The 17038-nt window shown below is 33.2% G+C and overlaps 1 protein-coding gene across 4 annotated transcripts in view; it reads right to left on the bottom strand.

The window, feature by feature from the left end:
- PIGN (phosphatidylinositol glycan anchor biosynthesis class N) overlaps window positions 1-17038 on the bottom strand; it is a 107422-nt gene that overhangs the window by 32919 nt on the left and 57465 nt on the right. For all 4 annotated transcript variants that reach the window (XM_025422116.3, XM_025422117.3, XM_025422119.3 and 1 more), the window contains 5 exons: window positions 15090-15189; window positions 14893-14985; window positions 13849-13940; window positions 10877-10985; window positions 8117-8225 (listed from right to left, as the gene is read on the bottom strand). In XM_025422116.3, the coding sequence (XP_025277901.3) occupies window positions 8117-8225; window positions 10877-10985; window positions 13849-13940; window positions 14893-14985; window positions 15090-15189 (503 nt within the window). The remainder of the gene's footprint in view (window positions 1-8116; window positions 8226-10876; window positions 10986-13848; window positions 13941-14892; window positions 14986-15089; window positions 15190-17038) is intronic.

Here is a 17038-nt window from a genome sequence, read left to right as displayed (position 1 = left end):
CAAAAATGAACAAGTGGGACTATATGAAATGAAAAAGTTTGCATATCAAAAGAAACAAGCAATAAAATGACAAGGCAACCTGTGGAAGAAGACAAAATATTTGCAAACCATATATCAGATAAGGGGCTAATATCCAAAATAGATAAAGAACTCATATAACTCATTAACAACAAAAAATTCAATTCAATTAAAAAATGGACAGAGGAACTAGATAGATATTACTCCAAAGAAGACATCCAAATGGCCGACAGGTGCATGAAAAGATCACAGAATCATTAGTAATCACTAATCATCACAGAAATGCAAATAAAAACCACAATGAGATATCATCTCACATCTGGTAGAATGGCCATTATAAAAGAAACAAAAATAGAATATAACCAGAGTGGACAAGGATGTATAAGAACTGTAAGCCTTGTGCACTGTTGGTGGAAATGTAAAATGATGCAGTCACTATGGATATAGTATGGAGATTCCTCAAAAAATTAAAAATAGAACTACCATATTATCCAATGATCCCATTTCTGGGTATTTATCCAAAAGAACTGAAAATAAGATCTTGAAGAGATATCTACATGCTCATGTTTACTGTAGCATTATGCACAATAGCCAAGACATGGAAATAAGCCAAGACATGTGACAACAAGGGTCATTATACTTAGTAAGATAAGCCAGGCAGAGAAAGACAAATATTGTGCGACATCACCTATATGTAGAATCTAAAAAGACCACATTCTTATGAGGAGCTGAGGGTGGTGGAATGGGAAGATGCTTAAAGGTAGAAACTTATCATCAGTAGATAAATAAGTCTAGAGGCCTAAGACAGAACATAGAAATTATAGTCAATAATACATTATAAACTTCAAACTTATAAAGAGATAGATCTTAACTGTTCTCACCACAAAAGAGAGATAATTGTGTGATACGATAGAAGTGTTAGCTAACACTGCACTGTTAATCATGTTGCAATATATAAATGCATCAAACCAAAGCATTGTATACCTAGACCTTATACAATGCTTTGTGCCAGTTATATCTCAATAATTAAAAACTAAAATATTCTTTTGAAAAATAAATGAATAAAAAGAAAACATATGCCACAGGAATGTTTATGTATTTGGAGAAAAAGCAGCAGACTGAATCTCACCTTCCCAAAGCAATGACAAAATCAATAAGGACAATAAATAAAATGATATAGGACATTCCAAATTTGAAAAAGTATATAGCACAGGAATTATATAGCACAATATGCACATAACTATAACATAAGAAAATATGACAAAATAGAGAGATACCAAGCTTAAACATGAATATTTTCACTTAAATAAAATGGTTCAAATTGACACACATAGCAAAACCCAGTTCTATTCTGAATAAAAGAGACAGACTTAAAACACAGTGATTCAAAAGACTAAAAATAAAGGAATGGACTAGGCAAATGTTTACAGTAAGAAATTCAGAATTGCAACCCTGATACCAGATAAAGTACACTTCAGGCTATAAAGCAATAAACAAGACAAAAGGGATAGCATATGACATTAAAGCCACATTCCACAATGATGATGTAATAGTTATAAATTTTGCTACAAAGAGCACATCAACTACCTACATAATACAAAATTTATAGGAGATACAAAAAGTAATAGGTAGAAATATACTAAGAAAACTGTAACACACCCTTCTTACTAGGATAAGTTGACAAAAAACAACTTATAGAATATAAGAATATAAAACCATATAACCAACAAAATAGATATTCTGGATATATACTGAACAGTACAGTCTCATAACAGAGACTACTTTCTTCTCAAGTACATATGGAATGTTTACAAAAACTAATCATATACACTAGAGCACATAGAAAGTAGCAGTAGGTTCCATAAAGTGGAAATAGGGCAAACAATCTCTGGCAAAATGCAATGAAACTAGAAAGTAAAAATAAAACAAAAACTAATGAGTTAGTGAATAGAAATACAGTAAATCAAATTAATAAATCAAAATCTAGATTCTTTGAGAAAATCAACAAAAAAGGACAAACCATTAAGTTAATCACAGAAAAGGGGAAAAGTGCAAATAAAATAAATGATGAGGGAAAGGTCTAATGACACAGACGGAATTTTTTAAATCATTAAGAGACTACTTTGCATCTCTCTATGCAAACAAGTTTGAAAATCTAGAAGAAATGTATAACCACTTAGGCAGATATAGCTTCCCAAACTAACCCCAGCAAAGATAAAAACTTAAACAGGCCAATTTCATAGAAGAAATATAGGAAGTTATCAGGGAACTACCTAACAAAGAATTAGGTTTGTATAGTTTCAAAGGGTAATTCTTCTAAAACTTTACAGAACAGATACGGCCCAGGACTATCTATTATTTTAGAGTATAGAAATCAAAGAGAAATTTATTTTTTTAATGAAGAAGCATAATATTGATACCTGAATCTGATAAATATAGAATGAAAAAAAATTAAAGACCAATATCATTATGAATACTGATGGAAAAATACTATCAAATGGACCCCAACACACATTAAGAATATAATATATTATGATAAAAATGTGTCTTGGGGTTTATATAAGGAATGCAAGGATGGTACAATACTCAAAACTCTACTGATATTATTAATAGGCCATATTCATAGGTCTAAGAAAAAAATCACATTACTCCCATAGATAATGAAAAAGCCTTTGACAAAATTCAACATCCATGCATTCGTAATAAGAACTCTAAATAAAATAGGAATGCATGTACTTTAACATGACAAATATATGTACCTTAAATCCTAAAGCCAACAAATATATGTACCTAAATCCTAAAGCCAACTCCAGAGGTATCAGAGGTATTCCCACAAAGGTCAAGGGACAAAAAAAAAAAAAAAAAAAAAGTCAAGGAGGGAAAAGGGGGAAAATATACACCTATATTTGTAAATGGCATGATAGTATACTTGGAAAATCTTAGAGAGTTGATGAAAAACCTAACTCAAGAAATGAAAGAATCCAGTAAGGAAATAGAATATAAAACCAATATGTAAAAATCAAGAGCAACTTATACTAAAAAAAAAAAAAAAAAAAAATAGAAGGACACAATGAGTGAGAAAGGCCCATTTACAATTGCAAAAAAGAAGATAAAATATTTGGTAATATACTTGATAAGAAATATTTAAAGCCTGTATGAAGAAAACTATAAAGACTACTCTTAGAGGCATAAAAGTAGACTGGATCAAGTGGAAAGACATCCCTTGTTCTTGGTTAGAATGCCTCAACATTACTTATGATTAAAATATAAGTTTTCCCTAAGTTTATTTACATATTTAATATGATCTCCTTAAAAATTCCAGTGGCCTTTTTTTTTTGTAGTTAGAGCAGTTGATCCTAAAGTTCATACTTTATTGTAATATACTATGAAGTCTCTGTAACTAAAACAGTATGAGATTGGCACATGAATAGGCATATAATTGGAATAGAATATAAAGTCTAGAAATAGGCCAGTGTATCTAATGTATGATAAAAGTGTTAAATCACTGGGGCAAATAAAGTCTTTATTAATGACAATGGATAGTCATTTGGAAAAAATAAAATTAAATCCTTTCTTTATACCATACATTTAGGATAATTAACTCTAACTAAATCAAAGATTGAAATGTAAAAGGTAAAAGTATACAAGTACTAGAAGAAAATATGACTGAATTCCTCTATAACGTAGGTACCAGGAACAGCTTTCTGTGACCAAAAAGTCAGATGCATTAAAAGAAGTCTGAGTATACAAAATTAGAAATCATTTGCAGGGCAAAAAGACATCATAAGCATAGTGAAAAGACATGTGACAAATTGGGAAAAAATTCTGTTACATATATCATAGGTAAAGGACTAATATCCCTAATTTATAAAGAGCTTTTATTTTTAATTTTTTTAAAAAGATTTTATTTACTCATGAGAGAGAGAGAGAGAGAGAGAGAGAAAGGCAGAGACACAGGCAGAGGGAGAAGCAGGCTCCATGCAGGGAACCCGACGTGGGACTCGATCCCCGGTTTCCAGGATCATGTGCTGGACCGAAGGCAGCGCTAAACCACTGAGCCACCTGGGCTGAGCTTTTAAAAATAAAAGCAAAGAACCAAAAATTTTATTAAAATCTAGGGAAAACAGATGAATAGATCCTTCCCATTAGAGATATAAAAATGTCCCTTAAGCATGTGAAATGATGTTTGACTTCACTCATAATAAGAAAAATACAAATTAAAAACAAAAAGATACCATTTCTTAAATTTAAAACGGCATAAATTCCAAAGCTTGAACATAATTGATTGTCACTGGCATAAACTTATTGACTGGCATAAATTTAAAAGACTTTGGTGAGCCTATGGAGAAATAGGCACTATATTGTTGGCAGAAATGAAAAATGGTGCATCTCTGGAGGGGAATTTAGCAATATTTAAAAGTACTACATGCACATTTACCCTTTACATCAATAATATAACTTCTAGGAATTTATTCTGAAAATATACCTAACAGTATGAACTACGCATATGCTCAATGTTATTTGTTGCAGGATTATTTGTAATTAAAAAAAAATTAAAAAAAATCATTACCTACCTAAACATGAAAGCATAGGAGACTGGTTATATAAACAATGGAATACATACACATTGGAAAACTAAATAGCTGTAAAAAAAGAATAAAGAAGAGCTCTATGAATTGATATGAATTGATTACCAAGAGGTATTGAGTGAAAGATGCAAAGTACAAAAGAGGATATATAAAATGCTTCCGCTTCTGTGTAAGAAAGGAGGAAAAATAGGAAAACATACTTATATCAGAGAAACACATAAAGGGTAACTAGAAAGCAATGACGTTTATAGCCCATTAAGGACTGGAGATACAGGAGAATGGGGTGAAAGTACTACATACAGCACTTCTTTGAGTATACCTTTTTGTATAGTTTCTATGTTTGGAAGCATGTGAATATTGTATGTATTCAAAAAATTAAATAAAAAAGAATAGGAGGGATCCCTGGGTGGCGCAGCGGTTTGGCGCCTGCCTTTGGCCCAGGGCGCGATCCTGGAGACTGGGATCGAATCCCACGTCGGGCTCCCGGGATGGAGCCTGCTTCTCCCTCTGCCTGTGTTTCTGCCTCTCTCTCTTTCTCTCTCTGTGTGACTATCATAAAAAAAAAAAAAAAAAAAAAAAAAGAATAGGAAAGAAAAAATAAAAACCAAAACAGCAAACTGAAACAAACCTAGTTGTGTTTCAAATGAATATCATAATCACCGTAAACAAAATGGAGGAAGGGAGGGAGGCAGGCAGGCAAATCTAAATAAATATGAACACAATATTTAACCATAAACCTTTAGTCTTAGGCAAGGTGAAGTGAGGGGGCAGAGTGAGAATTACAAACAAATCTTGACTAATATTAAGTTTATTTATTGTGATGGCATGGGTGAAACATTCCTGAAATTGCTTTAGATGTGCTATAGGACTAACAAATGAGTATACATATTGATGTTGTTGGAAGCCAAGGTTAGTTATCATCATGGGAAGAACATATAAATATGAAATGGGGGAAGGCAAGAAAGAATAGATAGAAATATAGGTATCAGCATGAACTTATGATCTCTGAAATATGTGTATATGCATGTTTATGTGCATGTATGTGTTAACATATGCGTGTATATGTACCTATATATGAGATGTTATATGTATATAAGAGTACATATTTCCTAGCTCTGTCTATTGAAGAGCAAAGAAGCAGATACCCCAGTAGTGATGAGTACATATGGCACCATTCACCCAATAAAAAGAACTATGGCTCCTCAGAGAAATAACTGATTCCAGAGCTGGGACAGTATGGATATAAGGTAAACTTTATAAGGTAAACATTTTCTCAATGCCAGAAAATAAAGTGATCAAAAAAATTATGGGGGTTGATGGGTGTGTATTTAGAAGCTAGCTTGAAGAGGCTCTCTCTAGCCAAGTCTGGGACAATTTAAGCCCCAAAGTATGAACAGTAATGAGTTATAAATTTTTAAAAAATAAGTGCTCCTGAGTCCACAAAAATAATAAATAGCTAAGTCAACGAATGAATGTATAGGAAAGAAGGGAAGATTCTCAGAAAAGAATGCAGAGAACCTCTGGTAAATGCAATGGGGATCATTTTGTGGTCATCATGACAAATATTGGATCAGGAAAGACTTATGAATGGATGTTACATCTAGGGAGGAATTTTGATGAGGATATTTGCTGGTCTTAGAGTGTCTCCTCACTGACAGTTTATTAGTAGCAAGGGAAGGGGGGAAAACAGTAAATTTATGGTGAAAAATGGGTAACACCTTGATAGGGTGATACAAATTAACATCAACAATGAGGGACAGATAGAGATCATGCACCTCCAAATGTGACCTTAGGAAGGGCACAGCATCACTTATGCAATATTCTAATATTCAATTATTCAATTAATTGTAATATTCAATTAGGCCAATAATGCCTAACCTCAATTTAATTATAAGGAAATATCAGACAAATCCAAATTGAGTAACAATCCATTGTGGGGTGGGGGTTGTGGTTGGTTATATTCTTCAAAAATATCAATGTCATAAAAGACAAAGAAAGAAAACAATGCCATGAACATTGCTAGGTCGACTGAAAAATTAACATAAGGAAAGCAGAATAAATAAAAATACTGAATATGGCATCTAAAAATTTTAAGTGTACATATATATTCATAAACACAGATAAGGGACAAGCACATGAAGTGAAGGATGGCTTTCTGTAATTCTGATAAATGTTCTTTTTTTAAAAACCTTTTTATAAGTTTTAGACGTTTAGAAATGAGATATAATGAAATGTGCACAAGTTGTGTTTTCTTTGCTTCTCTTCTTCACTGTAGTTTACCCCTAGGTAGGTAAGAAAACTAAGGAGGTGAGCGAGGCTGCACTGTACAGGAATGAGCAAGAGCTGCATTGCTACTAATTATATCAGACCTCCTATTTGCCATATATTATTTATCTGCTGGTGTGTGTTGTACATGACTGTGCATTTGTGAAGTTATGCACTATGACAGAAAGACTTCCCTTTAATACGAGAGTTCCCATTCATAGTTTTTGTTTTTTTCTGGGGATTTAAAAACTAATATGTCATGTGAGAGATCATTATTTATGGTCACTTTACTAGAATATTACCTACCCCTTCCGTGTATAATATATGCTTCAAAAGGGCAGGGATGTTGTCTATCTTTATTATTCTCAGGGAATAGAACAGTGCCAGAACATAGTACAAACTGAACACATTGGTTTTTTTTTTTTTTTTTTTTGGATGAAGGAGTAGTTGCCAATATTGTTTATGCAAAATGAATATAAATAGTAACTTTATTAAATCAAGATAATTTAATGGGAAGGCCTGCAGAACAGCCTTCATCACTTTTAAGGTAAAGTTCCAATCCAAAAATCATTAAAAAAACAACAAACCAGAGAGGTTAAATTGCAAGTCACATTACTCATAGACATCACAAAATGTCTTTTTTTTTTTTTTTTTAAATGAAAAACTTGGACTTCAAGTTTGCACCTGTCTTGTTTTCCAGTTGGAAGTGAAACCCTAGGTCTTTAAGTTACTTCTGTTTCTTTCACATGAACATTTCAGGATCCTTAAGTAAAGGTACTATAGAGGAATGTGTTTTGAAACATTTAACTGGCTTTATAAAATGTGTAATGTGTTGGGAGGTAACTAATCAATGTTATTCTCAGCAAGGGAAATAAAGATAAAAATGAACTGTTTCCTAGTCTCTGTGTAAGAATGGAGAATTTATGAATTGACATGAAATTTGAGCATAAGGATCTCTTCTCTTCGGGAATCACTTAGAATTTTATTAGATGTGAATATATATTAGCCTTATTATCAGGCCAATAATATTGTATCAAGTAATTCTTATCAACACATGAATGGTCATAGAAGTTCTAATTTTCTTTGTCAAATTCCAGCATGAGTTAGAAATCATAGCTGGTTATTATTATTTTCATTCAATGAAATTATTTCTCTCAGTAACAATAATACAGATGTAAATGGATAATTTTAAGATAGGACTTGATATAATAACATTAATTCATTTAGCTCGATTGCCCTCTTACCTAATATTATCCAGCTAATGATCTGGTTTAAAAAAGGCAGTCCTTGTTTCTTGAGTAGACTGTGATGGGTGCTGTACACAACATACATGGAAAGCGCTATGCTCAGCATCTGAGAGTAAATACAAATCACATCAGTAGAAGAGAAGGTGGTGAGAGACTTATATTATAAAAAGAATCCTTAGAAAAGTGCTGGAACAACTGGAATCTAGCCCCAAAGCTACTGAAATTAGACCAGCTCACCCTCTCACAGCCCAGGCTACAAGATAGAACTCTGTCACTAAGCAGAAAATAAGGCACTTGACACTTTTGAGAGTAGTTTAGTATATGTGGTCACACCATGTCTATTTAGAAATACTCATTATTAATTTTGAAGATTTCCTAACTCATGGAAATGCAGATGGTGCAATGTGGTTTAGTGTCTTCCACTTGTGGCCCTCACTCAGTCATGTCCATTGATTCAATACCTGTTTGTAGCCTGAATGTTCATACGGTAGTTGAAACACTAGGAGTTCAATAATCTTCAGGGAATATACATAAACTTGTGGAGAACTGGTAAACTATGGCTTGTAGGCTGGTAGCCTATTCTTAGAAATACTGTTTTGTTTAAACATAGTCACTTATGTATAGTCTACATTCATTCATTTTTGTGTTGTCTACAGCTCCCTCTGTGTTATAGTGGTAAAGCTGAGGATTTACAACAGACTCCATAGGACCCACAGCCTAAAATACTTATAATCTGGCTCTTTAAAAAATTATCTTCCAACAACGCCTGAACTAGTGAATTATTTGCCATTTTTAAGAAAGACAGCTATGGCTGTAAACAAAGTAAAATCTCCTAGAGATCAGATTAGCAACCTCATCACCAATCCTTAAGATACTTTTAATTTATTTTATATTATCAGTGAATTTAGGGAAAAAAATGCTGTTGACAAAGCTATGACATAATCCTAGGATCCTTTCAATGGTAAGACATGTTCTCACGTCAGAGACATTAATATGTTAAAAGATATTTATTGGGATCCCTGGATGGCTCAGCGGTTTAGCACCTGCCTGCAGCCCAGGGCGTGGACCTGGAGTCCCGGGATCGAGTCCCACATCAGGCTCCCTGCGTGGAGCCTGCTTCTCCCTCTGCCTGTGTCTCTGCCTCTCTCTCTGTCTCCCATGAATAAATAAATAAAATCTTAAAAAAATAAAAGATATTTATCTTGGAATCATCAAAAATATGCTACACAATAGAGCAATTAATCTAAATTAATAAAGTTATTGTAAAAAAGAAATTTTGCAACAGATTTACCTTATACTCAGGGATATTTCTAATTAGGACTCTAAGAATTTTAACATTATATTTGCTCCTGTAGAGTGGGATCCAGGAACATTCATTTCTGCCAAAGTAGTCATAATTATAGGTGAATTCTGTCAATGTTACCTGTGGGCTTTAGTGTAAAGCCAGTTGATACACCATTTAAAATGAAATATACATTCCTACGTCTTGATAAGACATTTGACAAAATACTTCTTGTCTTCTTATATGTTCTCCGTTGTTCTCTAAGGACAAACTAACACCTTTTAAGTGATGCTATATTTTTATTTTAGAGTGTTCTTGGCATTACTTTCTATTATCCCAGGTTTGTTCTGAGGAAATTTTTTGAGAAGACACCTATAATTTTTCTTTTGTCAGTGTTTTTAAAATTTTTTATTGTTAAAAAAAAGTGGTTTCCATGCTTATATAGAAAACAGCTGTCATTTATAGAATATAACATTATATACTCTCTAATTCACACAACTCAGTTAGAGATTAAAAACTACAGATTAAAAACAGACTGAAGCTATATTAATGGAAATCACATATTGAGTATACAGTATAAATGCGAATTGATTCAATTTTGAAACCTCAAGTTCAAAGTTCTTTTCACCACCAAAGCCAGTAACCACGGTGAAGTCTACCTTCCCTGGCACATCATCTGAAGTCTTAAACTGGCTATATTCTTCATATAAACATACTCAGAGGCTGCTTTCACTAGAAAATTACCCTTCCCCTGATGCAAATGAGAACAATAAGAATCTCAGTCTAAATCTCAGTTCAACTTTTGGGTGAATACAGATGCCTCTTATAACTCCTTAATCTCTGCTCTCTTGGCATCTTTGGGCTTGTCTGCTGACTTTTTGGCTATTTCATACCCCTTAGAGACTATATTTCCATGTAATATCTTTTTTTTTTCCATGTAATATCTTAAACAGAGAACTTTCTTCTCATCCGGCAGGTATTGAGCAATGTAAACGTGATGGCATCTTAAGAACAATATCATTAAATACAATCATAAGATCCATTTGGTATATCATTAGTGTAATATGGTATCGAAAACCTGTAACTAACTTGGGACACCTGGGTGGCTCGGCAGTTGAGTGTCTGACTTTGGCTCAAAGCGTGACCCCAGAGATCTGGGATAAAATTCCACATCAGCCTCCCTGCAAGGAGCCTGCTTCTCCCTCTGCCTATTTATGTCTCTGCCTCTCTCTGTGTCTCTCATGAATAAATAAATAAAATCTTGGGGATCCCTGGGTGGCTCAGCAGTTTAGCGCCTGCCTTTGGCCCAGGGCATGATCCTGGAGTCCCAGGATCGAGTTCCACATCAGGCTCCCTGCACGGAGCCTGCTTCTCCCTCTGTCTGTGTCTCTGCCTCTTTCTCTGTGTCTCTCATGAATAAATAAAATTAAATAAAATCTTAAAAAAACATACAAACAAACAAATCTGCAACTGACCTGAAACAGATGTAACAGCAGCTCTTCATTTATAAAACGATCTTTTCTTTTTATGAGAGATGTTAGAACACACAGGGACAGCAGAAGAACCAGCGAGCCAGCTCCTATTCTGTTTTAAAACACAATTCACAATTTTAAATTTCCTTAAGATATTTACTGAACATGCATCATATAAAAATGTTTGATATTTTACTCTAATGTAGATTCTATCAGTCATTTGGTTTTATCATGATGAGGGAGCAAAATAGATATACAGGTATATAGGTATAAAAAATCACAGGAGGAAGATGCAGTAGGGATGGGGTTATTTTTAATTCCTTACAAATTTTTAGATATTTTTACCTTATTTCTTTACTTTGATTTTTAAAGATTTTATGCATACCAAGTCCTTAGTCTGACTTGGGATACATTTACAGAAAAACAATATAAAAAATAGTTAAACACATCATCAGTATCTACAACATAAATTTTCTGATTATGAGCACTTACTCATACAAAAAGGATCAACATTTCTAATCCCTAGTATTGCTAGCAGAACACAATGGTTCTATCATTAATCTTGGTGCTTTCCTCAGCTGCTCCTGGCTAAAGGAAGGGTAGGACAGAGGCCACAAAGGTAACATGTAGGTGAGGCATTTGAACAGCAAGGAAACAACAAACTACATTTCCTTTTTTTTAAGAGGAGGCGGGCGTTGTGGAGAGACAGAGGGAGAGAATATTTAGCAGGCTTCATGCCAGCATGGAATCTGATGTGAGCCAGCTCAATCTCACAACCTGAGACATGAACCTCATGACCTGAGCTGAAATCAAGAATCAGATGCTTAACTTATGAGGCATTTGCCCCAACAAATTATACTTTTTTCAAGAACACTAGGTATAGTATGGTTCCTGAGGTTGAAGGAAACTGATACCAAAGAAATGGTATACTAATGTTAAAGCTGTATTTCTCACCTCCTAAAAATCTGAGTTACATAGGACAATTGAAATAGTTGAGGACAGAATCTGGAAGCAGGCAATTTAACAAGTATGAGAAAAGGAGGTAGCTAAAGAGAAATAAGAAAACAAAAGGCAGGGCTAAAAATGAATGAAAGCAGGAATTCCTAGGAAAATACTTGCTTGTTTTTGCTTTTGTTTGGATTCTTTTCACACTCTTTTTGAAAATTGTAAGGGAAAAAAGTAGTTCTACATTCAACATGGATTACCACTTAAGCTTAAGAAAACAGTGACCTATGATCAAGATTCTTTGCTTTTTCTTTTTTTAAAAAAATAATTTATATATTTTTAAACTTTTGAATAATTTAATTCATTGGCAAATATGTTTTTTAGAGATTTGAGTAAGAAGAATATCATAGCTATGTTATTTTTGCTTTTTTCTTTAATTTTAATTTTTTCTTTTTAAATTTAACTTTAAATGTTTCACATATCTGTCTTGTTAAATTTCTAACGAAGGGAGGTGATGTGAGAGATCAAATGGAGAGCAGAAATTTCTCCATGAACCAGAAGTCAAAATAAAGAAGTTGCAATATAACCACTAGAACACCAGCACAAACTTAAATCACTGAGGAATTTAAATTAAGAAGCAGAGAGGGGGAAAAAACATAATTTTAAAAAATACAAATTAGGATTTCTCCTGTTTTAGCAAGTTTGCTTCTTGCATTCATCTTTAGTAAAATATGCAAGTGGCAAATTTCTATGGAGACACTTTATATAATTTCTCCTCCTTTTACCATATAAATTCTGCTCAACTATGTCAACACTGCTTGAACAGGACAGAAAAGCAGAAACTGACCAAAGCAGGGAAAGGGGTTTTATAAAGACAACAGGAGAGCTCACACAGAAATATGAAGCAAGAAATAAATGAAAATATTTGAATTAATCTTCTTACATACTATTATAGTTTATGACAGATACAAAATGTTTTTACTTAGTAAAACTAATAAATTATGACTGAGAAGTATGGTCTTAGAACTCCATACAATTATTTTCTTTTTTTTTTTTTTTTTTTTTGCTAATAAATTGACTTTCTGGACTAATTCCTGACTTATTCTATACTAGTACTTCACAGAAATGAGATAATATGTGTTCACTGATAAATAACACATGCTCAAAAATTAACACATACTTTAAAAATATAATTTAGTTAATATTCCTTCAGTTAAAAAATATATACCCTTATCGATTAAAGATTAGGTTAAAATGCTAAAAAAATTGCTTATACAGAGTTCAAAACAAAGTAACAAAGATGATTACACGATTAGAAAATGACAGGGAATGTTACATGAAATAGAGATCATTTAGCTTGCTGAGCACACACATGCACACACATGTGCACACACACACAGCTAGACTTCTTGATAATAATTTAAAATTAGGTCAAAAGTAAAGGTAATCAATTATTTTACAGATTTGGTATACACTGAGAAGAAATAAATGTGACCGCAACATGGAGAATTAGGTAAGGTATACAGAATTTTCTAACAGTTTAATTAGATATAAAGTCAAGGTACAGAGTCTCCTCCCCTAGAGATCATTACATGCAGATTAGGAGAGAATTTCATTATTCTATGACATTTAAAGTGTGAACATGTTCAAAGGCAAAGACAAAGATTACATCACTGGCTTTTAGATATTTTCATTTTTGGCAAACAAAACAATTTTCTCATATGAAACCTTTACTGATTCCTCAATATACAAAAGCTTCTAGACTTTTTTTTTTCTTTTGCATTTTAAGTTATCACTGTTTGGCTCAATTTTATTTTTTTGATAGGCCCAGAAGTATCTCCAGGGAGCTTTAATGCTCCTCAGAGACTGAGCCAAAATTACGACTAATGGTTTGATATTAGTATTTTAACTTTTAGTTTATTCACTAGTTTATTTTGAGACTCATAACCAAGATGAGGTTTATATTTCATAGTGTTGACTGAGAAAAACAATTATACTCAAAAGCAAATAAGTTAAAATATTGTTCATACACTAGAAAGATATCTGGCTTTCTTCCTACAACAGGCATCAGCGGGAATACTGCCAGGAGCAAAGAGAAGAAAATCCAACTCAGTGAGATGCTCTGAAATAAATGAAAAAGTTATCTTTAGACAAGTATGGTAAAGAAAACTGGCTTTAGTGTTTTGCAGACTTCATGGCTGTGAAGACTACACACAAAGCTTTAGAACTATTTAAAATGCAATACAGTTCCTCCTGGGGGCGGATTTGTCAAATAGTAGGCGCTGTTAGGTATAAGATGAGCCTTATCTGATTAAATTCTCACAATAACCTTATGAAGTAGGTTATATTACTCATAGTATTTCCGATGAGGAAACTGAACTCAGAGATGTTAAAGTATAAGTGTTCCCAGGTCTGTGACCAGTAAATGAAACAGCCAGGATTTAAACCTGGGTCATATTTCACAGCAAGGGCTTTAATCAATTTATGTTATACCATATGCTGATGATATCTATAAGAAAACTGGCCTGCAGTCATAATCAAGTGATAGAGCTCAGGAGGGAAGTAAAAATACTTGTGCAAGTAGATTAAGACAAAAAATTATCAATAACCCTATTAATTGGAGAATTTAGTAAGTTCTCAAAAGGTGGAAAGAAGATATTTCTATCCTCCTGGTACCTACATCAAAAAGTTTCAATGTGGAAGCATGAACCTATTCCCAGGAGTAGGAGAATGGTGACTTTTCTGACTTGAGTTCAGAGCAAAGCCTCCTAAGCCACTGCATTGCTCTAGACAACCATTCCTTAGCTAGTTGAGGCTAACAGAATCTAGGAAGTGATTTACAGAGGGACATACCAGTTCTGACTCTGAGTATTTCAATCACGGCATGACCAATTCATTTTGATATCAAAGTGTATGAGAATCACTTAACGGTAACCTCAGTCCTCCTGTCAAAAGGCTCTTTATGTAAGGATACGTCTTACCCTTTTCTTTATAAATGAACAATTCCCTGAGTTAAATACATATCAAAACAAAGTAGCTACTAATCTGTCCAATGTCAAAACAAGTACTTGTACCTTTGCTCGAATCCATAGCTGAGTGATAAATGGCCAACAGGCAAATGCAATAAGTCCAGCTGTGAGCATGTAGCGGTAGAAAAAACTGAGAACCTGGCAATGCATTCCAAAGAAGAAATGAAAAATGAGGTCATTTAAAAGGAGTTACATATGTATAAAAGAGATCTGAAAATTCTGTAATGCGATAAATTACTCACTAATACTTCAATTCCCAGGGTAAAGATGAACAGGTAGCCAGCCAACTGACTTGGAGGAAAGGTCAACAGTGATATGACAAAGTCCTGAATGACTTGAAACCTGTTTAACAAGATTATTTATACTACATATTGAACAAAAAAAAATTAGGTCATATGTGGTAAAATATAAAAACTGCACAACCCTAGAAATCAGGGACTTTTCAATTCATAGTTATTCAAAACCTAATATAATCTCTAACCAATTTCTTTCAATGGCTTCACTTATCTAAATCTTTTTTTTTGAAAGCTAGAAGTATTTTAGGAAAAAGCATAATTTCTAAATTAATTTGATAATGATCACAAAAATTTGTTTTTAAAAATAAACATTAATGATAAATAAGTGTTGATCTTAGTTTAAACACGAGAACACCCAATTACAGATACATGATCAGAAATAAAATATAATGAACCCAAATGGATAAAAACTAGGGAAAAATTTAAATTCAGCAAGGTTAATCTTATATCGAAATTTCCACTGTCTTAATAAACATAGGTTTTCCAAATCTAGGTAAAGAAAATCTTTTTTTAATTTGGGCCATTTATATTTATTTGTTTGTTGTTTGCTTATTTATCCATTTATTTAAAGATTCCATTCATTTATTCATGAGACACACACACACACAGAGGCAGAGACACAGAGGGAGAAGCAGGCTCCACACAGGGAGCCTGAAGCAGGACTTGATCCCAGGTCTCCAGGATCATGCCCCGGGTTGAAGGCACTGCTAAACCGCTGAGCCACCCAGGCTGCCCCTTAGGTAAAGAAAATCTTAATTGCACTTTTTCACTGAACTAAATAACCTTTTCCAAACCCAATTTAAGATGTTGCTAATTATACACTCACTGTAATTAAATGTGAATCCATAACCATTAAAAATGTATTACATACTTGAGTACTTTTTACATTTCATCACTGGAAAAAATTTTAGCATTTGTAGTGATTAAGAAGGTAATTACAAAAAGTCAGTATCATTTGGTTTATTATCTTTTTCTGATTGAAAATAATGGTCACATAATATTATCAAAACTACTTAGGGGCCATGTAGAAAAGTAAAGATAACACCAGTCCAAAGAAGAATGCTTCTTTTGTTCTCAACAGTGAACTAGCACAAGAAAACGAGATGATTTTGTAAATCATTCAGAAGATTTTATGACTTTAGAAGAAAAGTGAATTTTTATGTTTTATTTTCTATTTAATCTACCAGAAAGATAGAACACAACATACATTCAAAATCACATTTCCTCTCAAATTTTAAACATAGATGTCATCTTCATAAATAGGACATTTAATAATTTAAGAGAGGTTCTGTAGTAGAATAGAATTTTCTGCAAGAATAAAACTTTCATTCTAAAAATTTTTAAACCAGAGATTAATTTTAAACCAGACTAGAAAAAAATCTGATTTAAGTACATATATCCAGCAAGTCCCATTCCTTTCAAATGGAGAAGCAACACCAAGTCCTTTTGTTAGTTTCTTTTTGTCTTATCCTATTTCTTTTCTTTTTTTTTTTTTCCTATTTCTTTTTTAAAGATTTTATTTATTTATTTGACAGAGAGAGAGAGTGCGCGAGCGAGCACAAATGGGGAGCAGGAAGACCAATGCGGGGCTTGATCCCAGAACCCTGGGATCACGACCTGAGTCAAAGGCAGAAACTTAACCCACTGAGCCACCCAGGCATTCCTCACTTATACTTTTAAATGATAATATTTTAAACATTTTAATATCAATTTTTATTTTTGATATTTTAACATGGGTCATATAGTAGATGTGGTCAAAGTTGGAGTTAACAAAAATTAGAATAAAAATACACACTGTGTCATGACAAACATGCTGGCCAACCCTGAAAATTTTCAGGACAACTCTGAAAATACCCTTTAAGTCTGGGCTCTCCTTCCCTGGTCTGCTTTAGGGG

The sequence above is a fragment of the Canis lupus genome, chromosome 1 (genome assembly GCF_003254725.2).
Source record: "Canis lupus dingo isolate Sandy chromosome 1, ASM325472v2, whole genome shotgun sequence".
In the NCBI taxonomy this organism is placed as follows: Eukaryota; Metazoa; Chordata; class Mammalia; order Carnivora; family Canidae; genus Canis; species Canis lupus.
Note: the sequence above shows the minus strand (reverse complement) of the source record. Positions and strands in the feature narration are given on the sequence as shown.